Source organism: Typopeltis vanoorti, chromosome 5 (genome assembly GCF_054136105.1).
Source record: "Typopeltis vanoorti isolate ZY-2024b chromosome 5, IOZ_Tvanoo_1.0, whole genome shotgun sequence".
In the NCBI taxonomy this organism is placed as follows: domain Eukaryota; kingdom Metazoa; phylum Arthropoda; class Arachnida; order Uropygi; family Thelyphonidae; genus Typopeltis; species Typopeltis vanoorti.
This window is the reverse complement of record NC_143553.1, coordinates 54613830-54635423: the sequence shown is the minus strand read 5'-3', so window position 1 is coordinate 54635423 and position 21594 is coordinate 54613830. Positions and strand designations below refer to the sequence as shown.

The following is a 21594-nucleotide window of genomic DNA, read 5'->3' as shown; positions in this document are numbered from 1 at the left end:
TGTAGTGGTTCTCAGTAAGATCTGCAAAATACCTCTCTACAGCTGAAATCACCTCTTGATTCGAAGAAAAACGCTGACCAATAAGGAAGAGTTTTAGTTTTGGAAAGAGATAGAAGTCAAAGGGAGCCAAATCTGGGGAATAGGGTGGGTGTTCCAACAATTCATAGTGCAGATCCCTTAATTTTTCTATTGCCAAAACACCTTTGTGGGTAGGTGCATTGTCCTGATGAAAGATAATTTTTTTCTTCTGCAAACTGGGTCTTTTCTCACGAATTTTTTCATCTAGTCTGGTTAAAAGATCAGAATAATATTCCCTGGTTATTGTTTTACCCTTTACAAGATAATTAATAAACAAAATGCCTTTAGCATCCCAAAACACTGACGCCATCACCTTTCCTGCTGATGAAACTGACTTTGTCTTCTTTGGCACTGAACAACCAGCTTCCGTCCACTGTTTTGACTGCTGTTTGGATTCTGGTGTGTAATAGTGAATCCAAGTCTCATCCATAGTAATAAATTGATGCACAAAATCAGTTTTATTCTTGTTAAAATGCTCGAAGCGGTGTTTAGAGATTTTCACGTGAGGGCATTTTTGATCTGCTGTGAGCAAGTGTGGCACCCATCTTGCACAAAGCTTTTTCATATGCAATTCTTCATGCAAAATATATCTTACACATTCTTTTGAAATGCCTATAGTCTCAGTAATTTCATGCACTTTGACTTGCCGGTCATCCAATATCATATTGTGCACTTGATCAATGATCTCTGGTTTTGGTACACTTTTTGGACGTCCTTCACATGGATTATCTTCAAGGCTGGTACAGCCACGTTTAAACTCGGCAGTCCATTTCTTGTCAAAAATGAAAGAGAAGAGTGCCCATAAACTTTTATGAACTTTAAAAGAATTTCTTTTGGCGTTAAACCTTTTACAAAGAATTTTATAACCACACGATACTCAATTTTATCCATTTCAAGGGATATAGACAACACTTTTGCTTCAGACAGCTGTATAAAACAAACTATTTGATAGAATGACTTGCAATTTCGCATGGATAGTTATGACAGATGTACCAACTTAGAAAAAAAAATCTTGCTGATAGTGTTGTCAGCTATGGTTGAGACCAAGAACTTTTCAGACCATCCTCGTATGTAGATTTTGAAAAGGATTTTGATAGATTGCCACATGATAAGTTGATAGTTGAATATAAAGGGCTAGATAACAAATGACTGTTGGTGATTGGCTATCTGTTTTATCAGCAAGTTGTATATGGGGGGGTTGATATCCCAAGTTGGTGGGTATAGCTTAGGGTGAGTATATAGTTGGTGGGGGGATAGCTTATAGGAGGTAAAGTATAAAGGTATCTGGGGTGTGGTGGATAAGGACCTAAAATTCATGGAGAATATTGCTAAAATTGTGAGGACATGCTCATAATGGATTATGGCAAGGATGCAGAAGACATTGATATGAAGAAGTTCCACTGTTTAAAGCATTGATCAGGCTGCATAGATCACTGTGACTGCATCCATTTGAAAACCAGGTGACCAAATCAGGTCACCTGGTTTTCAAATGGATGAAGAGATACTGGAAAGTGTGCAGAAGCAATGTTTAGAGCAAATATTGTCAGATTGCTAGAGAATTTGAATGGACTGGGTGAATGAGCAAGTGTGAGAGGTTACAGAATTATGTGGAAGCTATGTAAGGATGATAAGTGTGAGGAATAAGTTTTTTGCATGGAGAGTAGAGGATGATTGCAATGCAATGCTTAAGATAGTGATAGGTGTTGAAACAATGAATATATTTAAGGCATGGTATAATGAGGTATGTGTAACAGTGGAAACTCCCACGAGCTTCTGACTTCATGACAGTCTGATGATAATAAAAGAGCAGTATATGGCAGAACAGAATCTAAGAGAAATAACTAACATTGTACTTGAAGGCTCTGTATCCTGCTAACATTTAATTTGTAAATAATAAATTAATAAATAATAGATTAATAAATGATATAAGAATTATTTGGGGGGGGGGGGAGACCCAACTGTTTGATGATGATGTAAACTGAGGAGGACAACAGTTACAGCAGGTAAAGTTAATTAGTTAATAAAGTCTGATTTCTGCAGGATGGCTTAAACAGAATGACAATGTGGGCAAAGGATAATTGTTGGCAGTTTAATGTGGTAGAGTTAAGGTTGGGATGAAAAGTCTAGAAGTGCATTATGTAGGTGTAACTGGGTTGAAAAAAACTGATGAGGATAGGGATATGATGATAAGCAGAGAGTTCAGAGAACATACTCTGGGCGACAGATTAGCCAAAATATTGATTAAGGAAATTTACTTGTCTCCCATGAAATAATTCCCAAGGAACCAAATATACTTATTACAGCATTCATACAAGCTTTGGAAAAACTTATAAAAATTGTTTACTGTGATGGTATTTAGCTCTACTGTTCATGTTCTTGCATCGAATCATATTGGATGCATCAACTCTTGTCCAGTTTAGGAAAACCAGATTCACCACCAGCAGTTTGAACAAAACCTTTGCAAATAAATGAATATTTTCTTCATCAAGCAAACAGTGTGGGAAAAACTTTGCTCCCCCACCCAAGTCAGTGGTAATTATGGATCTTAAGGACTGAAGCAAGATAAGTTAATTTTATTATTTATTCTGTGATAATGTTTTGTGGGTTTCTAGTGAATGCTGTTGTGTGATAGTTGAAATTGGTACAATAAATTTATCCAAATACCTAATTTTTTTTACAATGTGTTATTTTAAATTCTTGATTTCTTGTTCAGTGCTCCGAGATAAAACAACATTGAGATGGAGAACACTGAATAAGATGATGCTAAAGACAAATAAAGTGAATGGTATGGATTTTTCAAGAATGGTATGGTGCTGTGAGTGTAATATGTATTCATGGGAAGATGATGCAGATATTATGCTGAATAAGATAGGTGAGCGAGCATCAGTATGCAGGAAGCATGACATGCTAAGGCCCATGAAGCTTGTTGTTTGAATCAGAGCAGGGAACATGAAGTAGTAAGTGAAATGTATGATGAGAAAACATGCAAAACTGATGATGGAGAAAATAGTGTGAATAACAATAAGAAAAGTGTACGAGATTGATAATGAAAAACAGAGTGCAACTGATGGTAAGATAATGAGCAGAAATGATGGCAAAAAAAAGCATGCGACTGATTAATAAGATAGTGAGAGTGAATGATAGTGAAAAAGTGATGGAAGCAGGGGTGGTGAAACAACTATAAATTCACACGTATTCCACAGTAATTAACTTTGTGGAGTAAAATTAACAGAACTGTAGATATATATGGAAGAGTCAAGATCATCATAAATGATAGCCTCATGAGAGAAGTAACAAATGATTTGTGATATTTGGAATATTATATGGAGATTCATTTATTAGAGGTATAGTGAATGACAGTAAGCACAAGGTTTGTTTTCCTGAAAGTAGAATGAACAGAGTGATTGAGGCACTAGATATCAGCAATAAGGACTTGAAAGTATTGTTAAAGGTAGCGAAAGAAAAGAGTGACAGAGTTAGAATGGTGAGTCTGTTGCCACGGAATGACAGAGAGGAGTTTAGAAGGAGGCCCGTAATCACAAATGACATTATGCGCAGGTTATGCAGACAGTGTGGTGTGGAATTCGTCGATGTGTGGAATGAGTTTGATGGGCGAAAGGATTTGTACAAGATGGATGGCCTGCATTTGAATGGATTTGGTGTGCAGAGACTGGAAAAAGTGTTGCTGAATGAAGCGAAAATGGATGTGCAGAACCAGGGAAACTAGAACTACCAAGTGGGGGGGGGGGGTTGGATATGCAGACATCAGTGAGACAGTTAAGTGTGAGAATGTATATAATGTACCCGAGCCAGTACTAAGGGCAAAAAATAGGAATGGGATATTTAGAATAACGCATCAAGATAGGGGTAGGACAAAGGGATCACTGCATTTCATGTATACTAATGCCAGGAGTATTAGGAACAAGAAGGAAGAATTTTTGGCCTTGATTGGCTCTTCCTGGTCACAGGTTATTAGCATTAGTGAAACATGGCTGACGGAAGATGATATAGTTAGTGGGATAGAATGTGTAGGTAATAGCATGTTTAGGAGGGACAGAGAGAATAAAATAGGGGGAGGGGTGTTATTGATGATAGCTGATGAACTGCAGCCAAGGAGAATTGAAGTTGTATCACAGGATAGTGAAAAGAGTTCATTTGAGGCTATTTGGTGTGAGATTGAGACTGGCAGAATAAAATATACAGTTGGGTGCTGCTATAGATCAGGTGATGGAATAGATGGTGGGGTTAGTATGCATAAACAAATTGATGAAATGAGTGGAATGAGGGTAATTATTATGGGGGATTTCAACTATGGTAACATTGATTGGAAGGAGGAGAGCACACATGTGAGTAGGGAAATGGATTTTATTCAATTATCAAGGGATAACTATCTTAGACAGCATGTAATTGAAAATACTAGGGGTATGAGAGTGCTTGACCTGGTAATAGCATCTCACAATTTGACTGTAATGAATATGACCATGTTGCCACCTATTGGTGAGAGTGATCATAAGGTCTCGACCTAGGAGGTGGCTAAAGGTGTGGAATTTTCGATTAAGACACGGTATATGTGGAATTACCGTGCTGGCAAGTATGACAAGCTTAGGAGATTGCTTGGTTCAGTGCCATGGCATGTACAACTGCAAGGGCTGGATGTCGATAGAACATGGGAAGTGGTCAAGGAGCATTTACAGGAGGTTATGGCTGATTGTATACCTAGGGCCCGAATAGTAAAACAAGTAGGGGTTAAATGAATGAATAACACCATTAAGCTTGAGCTGCAAAAAAAGAAACAACTGCGGAGGGAATTTAAAGAAAGGGGTGACCTGCAGGCACTCGAACGGTATAAAGTGCAGACCAGAAGGGTAACAAGTGTGGTAAAAATAGCAAAAGGGGATTATGAAAGGAAACTAGCTATGCAAGCTAAAGAGAATCCCAAACAGTTCTTTTAATATGCTGCAAGCAAGAAAAAACTGTACACGGCAAAATGATTTTAAGGAATGACGATTGTAAGGAGGTCACAGAATCAGTCGATATAGTGGAGTTACTGAGCAAGCACTTTGCAAAAAGTATATCATCCAGGTGGTGACACATTGAAAAAATGAAGGAACCATTAGTTTATATGGGAATTGTGATGAATGAAGTGGAGGTGAATAGTCTATTACAGAACCTTAATGTGAATACATCTGTGGGATTGGATGGTATACCGGCACGGGTCTTGCGTGAAGTGGCTAAGGAATTATCAGTGCCCTTGACCATGTTGTTTAATCTGAGTCTCGGGTCTGGGTTCGTCCCGAGGGGCATGGAAGGAGGGGGAAAATAATTCCACCGTGTAAAGGAGGTTCCAAGACTGATGTTGTAAATTATTGACCGATCAGCATATCAGGAGTCGTTGTCAAGGTCGTGGAGAAAGTAGTCAAGGGAAAAATACAGGAATGGATTGATGAAAATGAGATACTGCATAGGGGACAGCATGGCTTTGTGAAGGGTAGATCATGCCTCAGTAACTTGCTCAAGTTTTATAACAAGGTGACGGCTGAACTGGATAAGGGTAATGGGTTTACAATGATACTGCTGGACCTGGCAAAGGCGTTTGAGAGGATACTACATGGAATTCTAATCCGTAAACTACAACATATGGAAATGGATATAGGGTTGGTGAGATGGATAGGTGTGTGGTTGATGGAGAGATATCAAAGAGTGGTTTATTCAGGAGTAGAGTCCAAAAGACGGCCTGTGACTAGTGGTGTGCTGCAGGGTTCTGTTCTTGGACCACTGCTGTTTAATCTAAGCTGTTATCTAAGAGGAACAGTTCATTTGTTTGCTGATGACGCAAAGTTGGGTAGGGCGATAGTGAATGCAGAAGATATCAAAATCCCGCAGGATAAGTTGGATAGATTGGAGTTCTGGGCTAAGGAGAATAGATGTCAATTTAATGTGACAAAATGTAAGGTTATGCATTTTGGGTGAAAAGATTAGCAGCAGTATACCACATTGGTGGAACTGTACTCCAGGAGATTGATGAGGCCAGGGACTTGGGAGTGTTGGTGGATAGGGAGATGAAGTTTAGGGGGCACATTGCAAAAGCAGTTAAAACAGCTCATCAACTCACTTGGTTGTTGAAAAATACCTTGATGAGCAGAGACAAGCAAGTTATTGTACCTCTGTACCGAGCCTTGATAAGACCTCATCTCGACTACTGTGCCCAGATTTGGTCACCTAGGTTCCTTCTTGATGGGGAGGAGGTGGAGAGCATCCAGAGGCGAGTGACTAAGATGATAGCTCTATGGAACGAACCATATGAGAACAGGTTGAAGATTTGTGGGTTGCAGAAATTGGTTGATATGCGGAAGCGGAGAAATATGATTGAGACATTCAAATTGCTAAAGGGTTTCTATAGGATTAATTCAGAGGATATTTTTGAGATCAGGACTGGTGGTGGGAGAACTAGAGGACACCTATGAAAGCTGGGAAAGAGTGTGGTTAGCAGGGGGTGTTAGAGCTGGGTTCTTTACTTTTAGAGTGGTAAATGAGTGGAATAAGCTGCCAGAGTCTGTTGTGGGTGTTTTGACGGCGAGTGAGTTCAAGGCAAGGTATGATAGATACTGTGGGAATGTCATATAGTTGTGTGGACATGATGTTTAGGGCCTCCCTCGATGAGTCTAAGGACTCCCTGGAGTCACCTGTAATAATAATAATAAGTGAGCGAAATTGGTAGTGGTAGGGGGAATGAATAAATGTACATTACATAACTCCCTTATTCAGTGATTTCATCACTCTGTTGTAAGACATAAGTAGAATGCTAAAACATGACCTCCTCTTAACAAATCCATACTGGCTATCATAACGAATACTACTATTAGATACCCAGCTCTGTATTGTAGTCCTCACCAATGTCTCAAACATCTTAACCACAACATTTTTTCCCCCATTGGTTGCACATCAAAAACTGCCTCTATATAAAATTTTCCTTCATAGTGCCACAGGGCATGGGTAAACATTTTACAATTTGATCTATTGGGCATATATTTAATACACTCAGTTCTCACTATAACAAACATGTAGGCACAACAGAAATAACTGTTATAATGGATCGTCTGCTGCAGTAAATTACTGTTATTATAGCATTGTGATTATGAGGCTTTGATTGAGACTTTTCAGTAGTTTCTCAAAGTGAGTGAATTTGTTATAGTTATGTTTACTATAGGTAAGAATTGAAATAGCACATATCATGATTACAGAATCAATGATGTTTTAAGAAGAACAATATCCAAAAAGGGTATGAGGATATTACGGCTTTCTTTCAAAAATATTTGAAAAAAAAAAAAAAAACTACTACAGACTGAAATTTTCAGGTTGTAGATTCATGGTGCACTTCATGCAGCACGAAAACAGCAAAGAGTACTTTATCGGTTTTTTTAGATATGCTAATTATGAGACAACCTGATAAAACATCATGGTTTACAGTCCATATGAAGAAAATACACACTGACTACTAGCTTAATGGATGGCCAAAATGGCATGAAAAAGTACCAAGTTTGATTTGTAGTTCAGAGCTTTTGAGTCATCTAATGTGCTATAAATTTACAACCCTTTTGCACTATGGATCATAGAAGTGGAGATTTGGAGGGAAACAGGAACAGAAAACAAGAGTACATCTCCAGAGGTGTACAAAGAGGATGAGAGGAGCGCAAGTTTTTGGCATGGAGAGAGAGAGAGAGAGAGAGAGAGATTGGTATGAATAGAATGCATTATCTAAGCATGTGGTGAGTATGGAAATGAGGAATAAGTTTAAGGTAAAGTTCACTTAGATTTGGGAATGTGATGAGGACCTTGCTCGATGAACCTTACTCTACAGAGATCTGATGGCAATGATAATAATAATAGATCCATGTTTCATCATCACATCATTCAGAGAAAAAGTCATGGGTTATAAAAACATTTCTATATTAAACCAATTCTCTATGCTCTTTTACAAAACAGGGCTTGATTTGATACATTTATCCTTAATGGTTATATGTTCTGATTTTATCCAAAGGTAATAAATAACCACAGGCTTCTCATTCATCAATAACCATAAGAAGATATTCAACAATTTAAATTCAATACATTAGCAGTGTTTCTGAACATCTCAAGGATTTTAAAAAGAGCAAACTTACAATATGCATTGTGGATTATAATGAAACTTTCTTCACTCAACACCAGTCAATGACAAGGAAGATCCATTATCTCATCCAGGTATTTATTATACAGCTTTAGTTATTTTGATTAGATGGCAGATCTGCTGAAAAATGCTGCGAAGAACATCAAGATTTACCTAAAACCTGAAAATTCCAGCCTTGCAGAAAACACTGTTGAAACCACTCAGAGTCCTATGGAAAAAGATGAAGATTGTATATAGAAGCAGATTTCTCTATGAACGAAATTCATAGAGAAATCTTTTCAAAAAAAAAAAAAAAAAAAAAGCCAATTTTAAGTGTTCTATTTCTGTTTTGTGTGTTCATACAGAACACATAAAATCTACTTTTCTTAATAGTTTCATCAACAAGACCATGCAAAAATTCAGGTTCATTCCATCTTCAACCACTCAAGAAGTTAATGTTGCCATTCCCTGATGTTTAAGGAATCTCTGAGCACACCAAGATATACAGAGTTCTCATTCAAGATGACATTCTGTCCTGTGCTTTCTTCATTTTAAAGTTCAGTAAAAGATACATTCCTCACAGTGAGATTTCCTGGTGTTTGCCCGATCCTTTTCATGTGAAAATCTGCAGTTGTTCATCACATGAAACATAAAAATTACCTTGAGCCAGAATTGTCTAGATTTACAGAACATGTTATCATATTCACATATTAGGGTTTACTGAAGTAGACTCAAATCCTACACATCTGCAGATGTGTAGGTTCCTTATGGAAAGACTGTGCAAGGAAAGTCTACATCATTCTAATCTCGATAGATTATATATGGAATGCATTTATCTCTACTGTGGGAAAAAGTGTTGCTTAACACTGTGCATTAAGTTAATTTTATTTAATTATTTATTTATTTTATTTTTTGTACATCTTTTATAGCACCTCATTGGATTTTAGATATAATTAAAATGATTGTGCTATTCTGCTACAACTCATGATTTCGGCATTGTACTATGCATGTTGTGCTACTGTTTTCACTTTCAGACTGAAGATGTTTATAACACACTAGAGAAAAAATCTACAAATAAAAATGTTTTTTAAATAAGTAATTCATATTTATAATTCATCTCTAATATACCATCTTATGCCTCAATTAAAACAGATCTGTGAATGCTGTTGTAGTGATGCACACAAAATAGTAAAGAAGAGACTTTTTTTCACACATAATTTTTTTTTACTCTGAATTCCATCCACAAAAGGATGCAAACTAAAGTACACACTAATGCCATGTATGGATAAGTGGATAATAACAATTCAGCTATTTTCTTCACTTTAACTGTCTGTCCCCCAATTCTTAAGTCTCCTCAATTTCCAACAGACTAGTACTACCAATGTAATACAATAGTCTGTAATTTTTTCATCCCAAAGTGAATAATCATAAATTTGCCACATTAAACTGATAGCATTATTCTTTACCAGCACTGCCAATTTATTTAAATCATCCTGCAGAGTCTCTACATCACCTTCATTGATTATTGCCTTCCTTTTCAAATGATTATCTATATCATCATTATCCAAATTAAACAGCAGTAGTCCTAGTACCTTCAATCTTTTAAATTGTACTCCACCATATACTACAATCTGGTGGTCGGTCACCCCCCCCCCCACCTATTCCAACCTATATAATAATTTTCAGTGTCGTGCTCTATGAAATGCCTTTGCAAAGTCCAGCAGTATTATGGTATAGCCATTTCCTATTCAACGCAGATGTCACCTATTAAAAAATGCAAGAAAATTACTAAGGCAGGACCTACTTTCACAAAGCCACCTTAAGTTAAACAGTTTGGACAGAGATGCTGCAAGTCTTTTCATAATATAGGCTGCCATATCAGCCAATCCCATTAATGTATTCACATTGATGCTTTTCAATATCCTGAACACTTCCAGGTCATCTGCCTCAATTCATATGATATTACACTAGCAACTGCAATATCTCCACCTGATGATACACCCCTCCAGAGTGATCACTAAGCAACTCAAGTATTTTTTTCTACTTCTATGACTTTTCTACCACTAATTAATTAGTGTCAATTAACTGACACTAATTAACTGACAATCTCCATAATCACTCTTCTTACTTAAAACTTTTAAGATTTCCTTTGGCCTGTCTGGCTAATTTCCTCTCAATATATGTGGATTTAGCTTTTAAGAAATTAGCAGAACTGAGAAGAAACAAGATTGTATGATTAAACAAGAAAATAATGGCAAAGAAAAAAATTTGTATGATGATTCTATGATAAGAGAAGTACTTAATGTACTTAAATCTTATTTTCCTGGTGCAAAAACTAATAATATTAGTGAAGTTATCAAGAAGCAAAATCATAAGGTGAAAGAATTGATTGCTTTGGCTGGCACTAATGATTTGAAAAGCAAAAAATATTGTATGAAAGAAAATATGAAAGAGTTATTGGAATAAGTGAAAAAGTAGAGTTAGAAGGTGAATACTGTAAGTCTGTTTCCATGCTATGATAGAGGGGGAATCATGGAGGAGAACATTGATCATAAATGAAATTATGAATTGAATTCAGTCCTATGGATAGGACTAATGTGGATGGATTGCACTTATGGATTTGGAGTTGGGTGTCTAGAGAGAGAGCATTGTTCACTGAAGCTATTAGGGTGACTAAAGCTAATAGGGTGTTGCAGGTGAGTGTGCATGTGTGACCACACATATGAATTGAGTAAGTGAGGGCAAGAATGAAAAATGTAGAATATAGTCTCCCAAGCAACAATATCAAATGGTATAGCCAGTACAATGTGTAAAGGTGATTGAGGGCATAAGGAGATGCTCAGTTTATATACACACTAACATTAGATGTATCAGGAATAAGAGGAAGGAGTTTTGGCATTGGTTAGTGCAACCTTGACAAAAGTATCAGTGAGAATTGGCTGATGTCAGATAAAGTAGTTACAGGAAAAGAATGTGAGGGGTTTAATAATATTTTCATGGAGCATAGAGAACACAGGATGAGAGATGGTAGTGCTGATGACAGCAGATGAATTACAGCCAAAAATGATTAGAAGACAGGCATGGTGGATGTCAGTTAATTTGAGATAATATGGTGTGAGTTTGAGGTGAATAGGGCTAATCATAATACAACTGGTTGATGCTATAGACAGGGAGTGCCAGAAATAATGTAGAAGATGTGTAGCAAATTAGCAGAATGAATGCAGGTCAAGTAATTATCATGTGGGACTTCAACTATGTAGACATGGATTGGAAGGAAGAAACACCGCATGACAAGGAGGAAATGGAATTTATACACCTATTAGGAGGTAATTACTTGAAGCAGCATGCAATGAGGAGCCAAGGAATATGAGGGTGTTGGATCTGGTCATAACCAAGGTGACTACATTGCTTATAACTGGGGGAGTATCTCTGTCTTGCGGAGTCACTGACTTGGGAGGTTATGAAACATGGAATTTTATTTGAGAAGGGATATATCTGGTACCACAAAGCAAATAATTATGACAAGCTTAGGAGGCAGCCAATGGCATAAAAATATCTACAAGGGAAGGATGTTAGAAGTGCATGGATATCTGAATGAAACAATATTAAGACTGTATAACCAAGGTCAGGAGGATAAATCAGGCAGAAGTTAGGATGAGCAGTCTGATACTGTTCCTCCCCCTTTAAACAACCCTGAATTTTTCCCATGTGCCATTGACATTCTTTTCCTCATAGCTTCTTAAGCTATGGCAATGCTCCAATTTTCCTATTAAGTCTATCATAATTACTAGCTATGTTCCATATACATCCACTTCATAGAAGAGAACTTCTATCTTTAGTCACGTCCCTTGTCTAGACTGTATGATCACCCTCCCTTAATGGAGGCAGACTGACTATACTTATAAATTTTCTGATTCTACAACCAGATCACACATTCTTAAACCATGCCTTCCTTATCAAATGGTGTTTAGGTAATTATTCATCATTAGTAACTGTATAAATCCGTTTCCATTTTGCTATATACCCTTTTCTCCATCTTATATTTTTCATAATAGACATCTTCTATAATAATTGTACCATCTGCCAATGCATGCAATCTTCATCTTTTTGTTTATTCTCCCCCCCCCCCCCAGTCTAAAGAAGCAGATACCAATATATTTTGCGTTGGCTTCCATCTCATATTTATAGCTTCAAGAACATTCTCATTCAATCATAAACTCCTTCATAACTTCTACCTTCACTAACTGCTGTTCTTTGGCTATCATTAGTAATATTCCTCCCATCCTACTCACTCTATCCTTCCTAAAAATCTTTCTCTAAATCCAGAGTAATCTAATAATAAGGTGGTACACCTTTTGGCAGCTCGTATAAGTAAATATGACCTCTCTATTGCTTTTGCCTTAGTATCACCACTTCTGGGTCTGGCTCCCACTGACGAAACCTCAATAAAGGTCGAAACTGGTCTGGGTATTGACCCTTCCCTTAATGCATAGCATTATATATGTCCACAAGGAGATATGTGCTTTGCATTATGGGAGATACTGAGACAAGGAGCGATGAGAGCTTGGTCCACCTTTACTACGAGTTGCCTCAGTCTTGAAGATACTTCAGGCACAAACCTTTGTTTGCATACACTTGGATAAAGGATTAAACTAAATTTATTATAAACTAAAAATACAATATTTTTACATTTGTACATTCTATCCAAATAGCTATATCATCTTCTATCAATCAAGTGCTACTGTTGCTAATGATCTGTGGTAAAGTTGAGCTGAACAATGCCAAAAGAAAAAAAAAAAAATTCTCCTTTATTTTTCATGATTCTGGCATTCATATACATGCATTTCAACATCCACTCAAATCCACCTTGCCCTTGCATGATCTGACCAAACCATTCAGATTTGAAAGCTGGAAAAGTGCACTCTGCACTGACACTCATTTGTCTAAGGGGTGGACAAACAACTGCCTGACTGCACCTCCCAAGACCTATAGATTCCCTGATTTTGCACTTCCCACCTCCAATTGTACAACATTTTCTCCAAACACCTAACTCTCCAAAACCATTCAAATTCAATCCATCAGACATGTACAAGTCTTTTCATCCTTCAAATTCACTCCAGACATCTATAAACTACACACATTCTTCCTGCACAATCTTTTCATTTACTCATTGGCAATCATGGTCTTTCTGCTCGATTCATTCCGACCATATTCTATGATAGGACAGTTTACTCAGTTTTTACTCTCTCACTCTTCTTTGTCATTTTTTCCAAAAATGGGTGGTTCAAATCTGCCTCGATGGAAGAAGGTTTCTTTTTGTGATTGGCTGGTGGCACAATGGTAACGCATCTCACTCCAGATCAGAAGGTTGCATGTTTGATTCACGTCCTGCTCGATGTCTTGTTTGTGTTCTGTGCAGGTCAGTGGAAATGGCTTGTGCCAGCACTAGACCAACCGAAGAAAAAGTATCACAAGTTCTATTCTAGTTGCAATTAGAGGAACTTTTACAAGCCTTTTCGGAGGGCACTAGAGTTACAAGAGAATGTTGCAATAGACTTAAGCTGTGCTAAAAAAAAGTGTTTTTAAAAAGTATATATCGTGTCTTTTTTTTTTCAAATTGTGCTACATTTTTTCCAGTTTGATACAAATATCCTCTAGTAGTGTTGTTATTGGAAGTTTTTTGTTTGTTGTTTATATTGTGTTTTCTGGACTGATTTAAGAGAGAAAATCAAGGAATGTGCTAAATGTGTTCTGGGTGAGGCAGAGAGGAGAGGACAGAAGCCCTGGATTACTGAGGAAGTGATAGAAAAAATGGATGAAAGAAGAAAATGGAAGAATAAGAACAACAACGCAGCCCAAGTCAGATATAAAGAGATCAATAAACAAGTAAAAATTCTGGCTAAAAAGGCAAAGGAAGACAGGCTCAATCAGGTCTGCAAGGGAATAGATGAAAATGATACAACAAAGGATATGAGAAAGGTCTATGAAGGCTTGACCTTGATTTCAGAGAAGAAGGACAAAAAGCGGTGCTTTGAAGGATGAAAGAGGAAAGATTTTGTGAAAAAAATGATAAGGTGGAAGAAGCGATTGAGGCATTGGATATGAGGCGGGAGCGAAAAAAAAGAGTTAATAGTTTTAATAGGTACGAATGATTTGAGAGAGGACAAAGAGCATCTCAGAATGGATATCAGGAGGCTGCTTAGAATAGTGTGACAGGAAGGGTGGTCAGCATGTTGCCTAGGTATGATTGTGGGGCAATGAGGTGGAGAGCAAGGATTATGGAGCAAGGACTGGCTGAACTGTGTGAGGAGACCGGAGTACAGTTTGTTAATATGTGTAGAATGAGTTTGAGGGATGAAGTGAGCTGTATGGAAGTGATGGACTGCATTTGAGTGGTTATGGTGTGAGTCGCTTGGAAAGACTGCTGCTGGAAGGTAGAGAAGTGAGTAGAGAGAATGAATCAGATCAAGTGGGAAGTGATGTGGAAGAGCAGGAGAATAAGACAGGAGAGATTGAAGAGGATGTTATGAATGGGGAAGTGAGGTATGAGTATAGAAAATGAGAGAATGGGTGTGCAAGAGGAGCAGGTAAAAGGGGAGGCTCAGGTTGGACAGCAGTACACAGCATGAGAAAGTTGGATGCTCCAAGAGGAGGTGAGAGCATGTGTAGACAGGAAAGGAATGGGATGACCTGGGATCAGGGGGAAACGGTTGGAATTGAAGGGAGTTCTAAAATGAAGAAGCAGAAAGGGAAATGGCCCCAGTTGAACAGGAGAGATCACATCAAGTGAGTGGTATCAGCAGAACTAGCTGCAGATCCAGAAATGAGATGTTGTGTTTGTATACAAATGCTAGAAGTATAAGACACAAGGCAGATGAAATGGTTGCACTAATTGTGTCTGTTCACCTAAAGACTGTCGGAATAAGTGAGACATAGTTGGAAGAGGATGACATCCTGACAGGAATAGAGATGGAAAGGTATGATGTGTTTCGTGAGGATATAAGGGGGTAAAAAGGGAGGGGGAGTGCTATTGATGATAGCGAAAGAGTGACAGCGAATGCTGAAGGCATTGGGAAAGGAAGGAATAAAACTTCTATCCATCATCTTTAATAGAAGTCTGGAGGAGGAGGATAGAATAACTAAAGACTTCGAAGATCTATTTTTATTCCTATTCCCAAGACTACAGGAACAATGGATTGCAATAAGCATAGAACTATCAGCTTGATTAGCTACATTGCAAAAGTCCTAATCAACATAATATATAGAAGAATGGAACAGATGATAGAGAGAAAATTAAATGAAGCACAGTTTGGTTTCAGGAGAAACAAGGGAACCAGGGAAGCTATTACAACATTACGGATATTGGGAGAAATAATGATCGACTGCAATAAAGATTTATATCTATGCTTTGTGGATTACACAAAAGCTTTCGATAATGTTAATCACTTTGTTTTATTTGATATTTTGCATAAAATAGGAATAGATGAAAAATTATCAGACTGTTGTTCTGAATATATAAAACTCAAGAAGCCAGGGTTAGATTTGAAGGAGAGGATACTGAATGGATCCCCATAAGAAAGGGTGTGAGGCAAAGGTGTAGGATGTCCTCACTCAATTTTAATGTCTATACTGAATGGATGATGAGGGAGGCCTTGGAAGATCTGAAGGATGGAATAAAGATAAATGGACATCTCATAAATAATATAAGATATGCAGATGATATTGTACTTATGAGCAAAACAGAGAAAAGTTTGCAAAGAATTTTGAATAGACTGAACAAGGTTGGAAATGAGAGATATAAAATGAAAATAAAAGTTCAGAAGACAAAAGTGATAAAGATTTCAAGGAAAGGAAATGATGGGATGGAAATCACTTTGAATGGACAAAGAATATAGAATGTAAAATGTTTTGAATAACCTTGGGAGTTGGATAACAGATGACAATAGATCTAATTAAAATTAAGAACAGAATTAAAATAGCAAAAGCAGCATTTTTCCAAATATACCACATATTAGGAAACAGAAATCTGAATAAAATCAATAAGGAGACGAATGACCGATTAAATGCATTCGAAATGTGGTGCTTGAGAAGAATGGATCGTATCAGCTGGACTGAAAGAGTGAGCAATGAAGAGATTCTTAAAAGATTCAAGGTGAAAAAAAAAAGACTATATGGCTAGTATCCAAAGAGGAGAGAGTAGCATTTGAAGGACATTTGATGAGGGGTTTTTCTGGAGAGTTCCCCAGAATAGTATTGCAGGGAATGGTGGAGGGAAGGACAGGAAGAGGATGATCCGAACTGCAATGGAAAGAAAACATCAAAGACTGGATGGGCAAGCGTCTTACAGAAGTAAGAGATAGAGAGGCATGGAAGCGGACTGTTCATCAATTGCAACCCTCTTAAAAGAGAAGGCCACAGCATTAGATTAGATTTGTTTTGCTGCTGGTTTATTTTTACCAAGAGGGCAAGGTCAGAGTCTAATATAATAGTGGATTTCTAATAAGTTATTTTTATTAAAGATTTCTACTTTAGATAACACAATGCAAAATAATTTGCAGTTGGATAAATTCTACTTAAAAACAAAATTTTTTGTATAATTGTAGTAGTTAGTTCTTTATGCACTATTTGAGTGATGGTGACGGTCAGCTCAGTTTACTAATGGATTGTCACCAAGTTCTCCCCCCATTTAAGGAATAGATTTTGCACAGGATTTTGTGGTATGCAGTGCTTGTGGCATGTATGCATCCCAGCAGTTGGATATCTGGCAGGTGAGAGATCGGGGAGTGGATATAGGTGGAAAATATAGAAAATTGGAAGAACTTTGTGAGTTGGAGATTAGTATAACAAATCTTGGCAGCATTGTATCAGAGGCAGTAGAATACTGACTTACAGAGATAAGTAGTGTGATAGAGGGTGAGGATAATGAATGGAATGTAAATGAAAAAAAAGTGGGGATAGAATGTTTGAAACATTGTGAAGTTTATGGAGATGGTCTTAGTTGGAAGGAAGAATGCAAGCATGAGTAGGTAGCTTGCAGAGAGAGAGATAGATGTGCTGAAAGAGAAGGTGAAAAGTCTCAGGAATGAGTTGAGAAGCATGAAAGAAGAGATTAAGCAAATGGAAGCAATAAATGCAAAGCGAATCAGAGCAGGAGTGAGAGAGAGTTATGGGAATGATAGAAGAAGAGAGGGAATGAGAAAAATGCAAGGGAGTACTGGAACCTGAGATGCCAGGACAGCAGGTAAGTATGGGAACAAAAAAGGAAAGTGTTAGAAGAGAGAGAGAGAGAGAGAGTGAGGGATGAAGGTGAGCAAGGAAGGAACAGAGTGGTAAGAAGTGTGATGTATGGAGACTCAATCCGTGGTGTGCAAGATCAAATGCATAAGGAGTGTTTGCCTAGAGGAATGATAGAAAGTGTAGCTATGGCAATTAAGCAGAGTGAAAGGATGGATGAGATGATTGTGATGGCAGGCACAAATGACTTGAGAAGCAGTGTGAATTGGGTGGCAAGAGATCTGAGGTTTATGCTTGAGGTTGTACAGAAGACGACGACTCAGGGAGGGAAGATAGAGTGTGTGTGCGTGCGCGCGCGCTTTGCCCAGGTATGATAATGTCAAGCTGAGGAGAACAGCGTTAATAATAAATAGTATGATAGACAGAAGAGAGGCATAGAATACGCAGATGCTTGGATGGCATTTGAGGACAGAAAGGAACTGTATGCAAGAGACCAATTGCATAGGGATGAGGAAGGATAGGCATTTGGAGAGAATGCTGTTCTCTGAACAGAGTCAGTGTGTCAATGCAGGAAAACTAGAATTATCAGGGTGGATGGAAGCAGGAGTGGCCTCTTAGGTGCTTGGGAGAATGGGAAATACATCAGGTAATGATGAATCCAGCAGAGTTTGGAGGGGATAATGACAGGTAGAAAAACAATGATATTTTTATTCTTTATACTAATGCCAGGAGTATCCGAAATAAAGGAGATGAACTGGTGGCACTAATAGCATCGCCTGTCCAAAGATTATTGGGATCTCTGAGACATGGTTGACAGAAGATGACATAATAACAGGAATAGAAGTAGCAGTGTACAGCATTTTTCAACAGGATAGGAAAGGAAAACATGGTACTGCTTATGATAAGTGATGACATGTCCTCTGAGAGGACATAAGTCATCACTTATCATAGTTATCATATAACTATGGTTTTGAATACTATGGTGTGAGGTAGAGGTGGGCAAGACAGGATATTTAGTAGGGTTTTGCGACAAGTCAGGGAGCATAGAGAGTAAGGGGCAGGAGATGTTTAGGCAGTTGAGTTTAGCAAGGGCAAGAAGAATGATTGTTATGGGAGATTTTAATTACAGCAGTATAAATTGGGAAGAGGAAACTGCGTAGTAATAAGGAAATGGAATTTCTATAATTCTTGAGGGACAAATGTCTTAGGCAATATGTAGTAGAAGAAACACGAGGTTCAAGAGTTTTGGATTTGGTCACAGCATCAGAAGAGCTGATTATAACTGAGATGGCATCTCTGCCCACAGTTAGAGAGTGATCACCTGGTTTTGACTTGGAAGATGAATAGACATTATTATTATTACCCAAGACCCCATGGAGTCAGAGACTCATCTGGGAGGTCCTTTTATCATACACACAGCTCATCATATTGTGCTTTAAACACACTCAACTTCTCTGAGGAGTATCAAATGGAGGAGTATGAAAGAAAAGGGAACGTATGTGGAATTATAAGGCAGGTGATTATAATAGTCTTAGATATAAACTTGGGACAGTTCCATGGAGGGAGGAATTGGAAGGGTGAGATATCGTTAGTGCTTGGGGAAATTGTGAAGGAATATTTATTAGCAGCAATAGCAAGCTGTATACCATGAGTGAAGAAGAGGACACAATTTGGTTTAAAGTGGATGTGTAAAGTGTAAAGGGGCACTCTTCTTTAGTAATATGATTGCCTTTTATAATAAAATGACAAGAGTGGTTGATGAGGGAAAGGCATATTCAGCCATCATTATCTTTTTTTATTTTACAAAGTCATTTGCAAAAATTATTAAAGCTCAACAGGACACTATTTCTTCATTTCTTCTCTGAGATATCAAAAATGGCAGGCAAGAATCCCCCCTTTCCCCAACTGTTCAAAACCTCACCAGTACTAAACGGTAAGCATGAATCCCGAATTTGTAATTCGCCACCATTCTACACCTCAGTTGTATTTAACAGCAGATAAGGATCAAATTTCAGCATTACTTAGCAGCAGGCTAGAGCCCACTGCCAATTCAGTACCTCAGCTATACTAAGAGACTGTGGTAGAGCTTGTCACTGTTTGAAATTCTGAAGCAGGCAAAAACTCACAACCTTTGAAACTTCAGCTATACTAGACAGTAGGAAAGCATCTACCACTATTCAAAATCTCAGTTCCACACAGTGATGAAGGCAGGAACCTGTTTTGGGTAGCCTCTAGATGTGTATTCTTATTAGTGAGAGCTAGACTTATAGAGATACTGAGAATTAAATCAATGGCAGAAGTCATATTTTCATATACAAATAACCAATTAATTTTAAGTAATTAAAATGAACTGTCAACACCTAAGACTTTCTACATATTTGATCATTATAATATTTTTATTTGTATTTCTTCTATTTGTAAACCTTAACAAGGAAAATTGCACTTACACGAATAGCTGCCAGAGAAGAGGATGATTTCTTCTTTCTTAATTTTCCAGTTCCAACACCAAAGCTTGAGGCTCTTTTGAAACCAGAATTTGCAGCATCCATTGATAAGCTGCTACCACCTAAAGATCCTAGGGTCCATTTACGGCCTCCAAAGACCTAATGAAATATACTTATTTTGGAGATAAAAACACAAACTGAACATTAATTCTAAAAAAAAAATTATGATATAAATATATACTGTGTGTATGTGCATGTGGAGTAGATATTCATTTATTATTATTATTTTATCTGAAGTCAGCTACATTATTTTAAATACAAGATAGGCTGACTGGTTTTTATTATTATTACGGGTATCTCCATGGAGTCAGTACACTCATCGCGGGAGACCCAAACTAGCAAAACAATATCTGTCATATCTCTTCTTGAATTCATTTACAGACGAAGAATTTACAACTAAGTCAGGCAATGAATTCCACTCATTCACCACCCTCCAGGCAAAAAACCTTGTTCTCACACCCTTGTTAACCACACTCTTCTTTAATTTCCAGGGATGACCTGTTGTTCTTCCATCACTATCACACAGTTGAAACATTTCCTCTGCATCAATCCTATAAAAACCTTTCAGTAATTTAAATGTTTCTATCATATCACCTCTTCTCTGCCTATCAACCAACCTCTGCAATCCACAAACTCTCAATCTATCTATGTAGGGAGCATTTTTTACATCACTCACCAACTTAATCATTCTTCTCTGAACCCTCTCCACAGCCTCCTCATCTTCAAGGAATCCAGGTGACCAGATCTGAGCACAGTAATCCAAATGTGGAACTATCAATACTTTATAAAGAGGAATAATAACCTCTTTATCTCTGGATGTCAGTGTGTTCCTCAACAACCAAGTAATCCTATGTGCAATCTTGGACACCTTAGCAATGTGTCCCCTGAACTTCATCTCCCTATCTACCAACACCCCTAAGTCCCTAGCCTCATCAATCTCTTGGAGTACTGTTCCATCAATGTAGTACACAGCTGGTAATCTTTTAATCCCAAAATGCATAACTTGACACTTTTCCACATTGAACTGACATCCATTACCTTTTGCCCATTCTACCAGCTTATTCTAGTAGTAAGACTTATACGTTGGTTAGACATAACTGATAATTAATTTAAGGAATTGACAACGCATATAAAGTAAATAAATTAAAGATAACTTTAATGAATCACTTCTATATTTCGGCAATGTCACATTGCCATCTTCGGGAACATAAAGATATGGTATGTGCACTAAGGAACTAACAAAGCAAATGAGGCAGAAAATAAGAACTAATTTTGTTCCTAAAGTCCTAATGGTGCCCTCTTGCGGGCTAATTTGGTAGTCTTGGCAGTTGGGCTGAAGTTCTCAAAATGAAAGTCTCCCAAATTTGGGGCGGTTTCATGCACCCAAATTTGTTGAGGTTAGGAACGTTTTTTAGAGCTGCTGAAGATTCTTTGAATAGTCTTTCGTATTTAAACTTGCTGCGATGGATTATTTTTGTCTTCTTCCAACGAATTTTATGGTGGGTATCTAAGGCATGGTCTGCCAGTCCAGAGCGGCTGTACTGGTGAAAACGGATGTAGTCTTGGTGTTCTGAAATCCTGATATTTGTTGTTCTGCCTGTTTGGCCAAAGTAGGACAATTTGCAGCTGCAAGGG

The 21594-nt window shown here is 37.7% G+C and overlaps 1 protein-coding gene across 1 annotated transcript in view; it reads right to left on the bottom strand.

Moving 5' to 3' along the window:
- Window positions 1–21594, bottom strand: part of LOC150106422 (uncharacterized) — a 766385-nt gene that overhangs the window by 422122 nt on the left and 322669 nt on the right. Inside the window, exon 25 of the mRNA XM_090392993.1 lies at window positions 19903–20058. Within this exon, the coding sequence (XP_090249119.1) occupies window positions 19903–20058 (156 nt within the window). The remainder of the gene's footprint in view (window positions 1–19902; window positions 20059–21594) is intronic.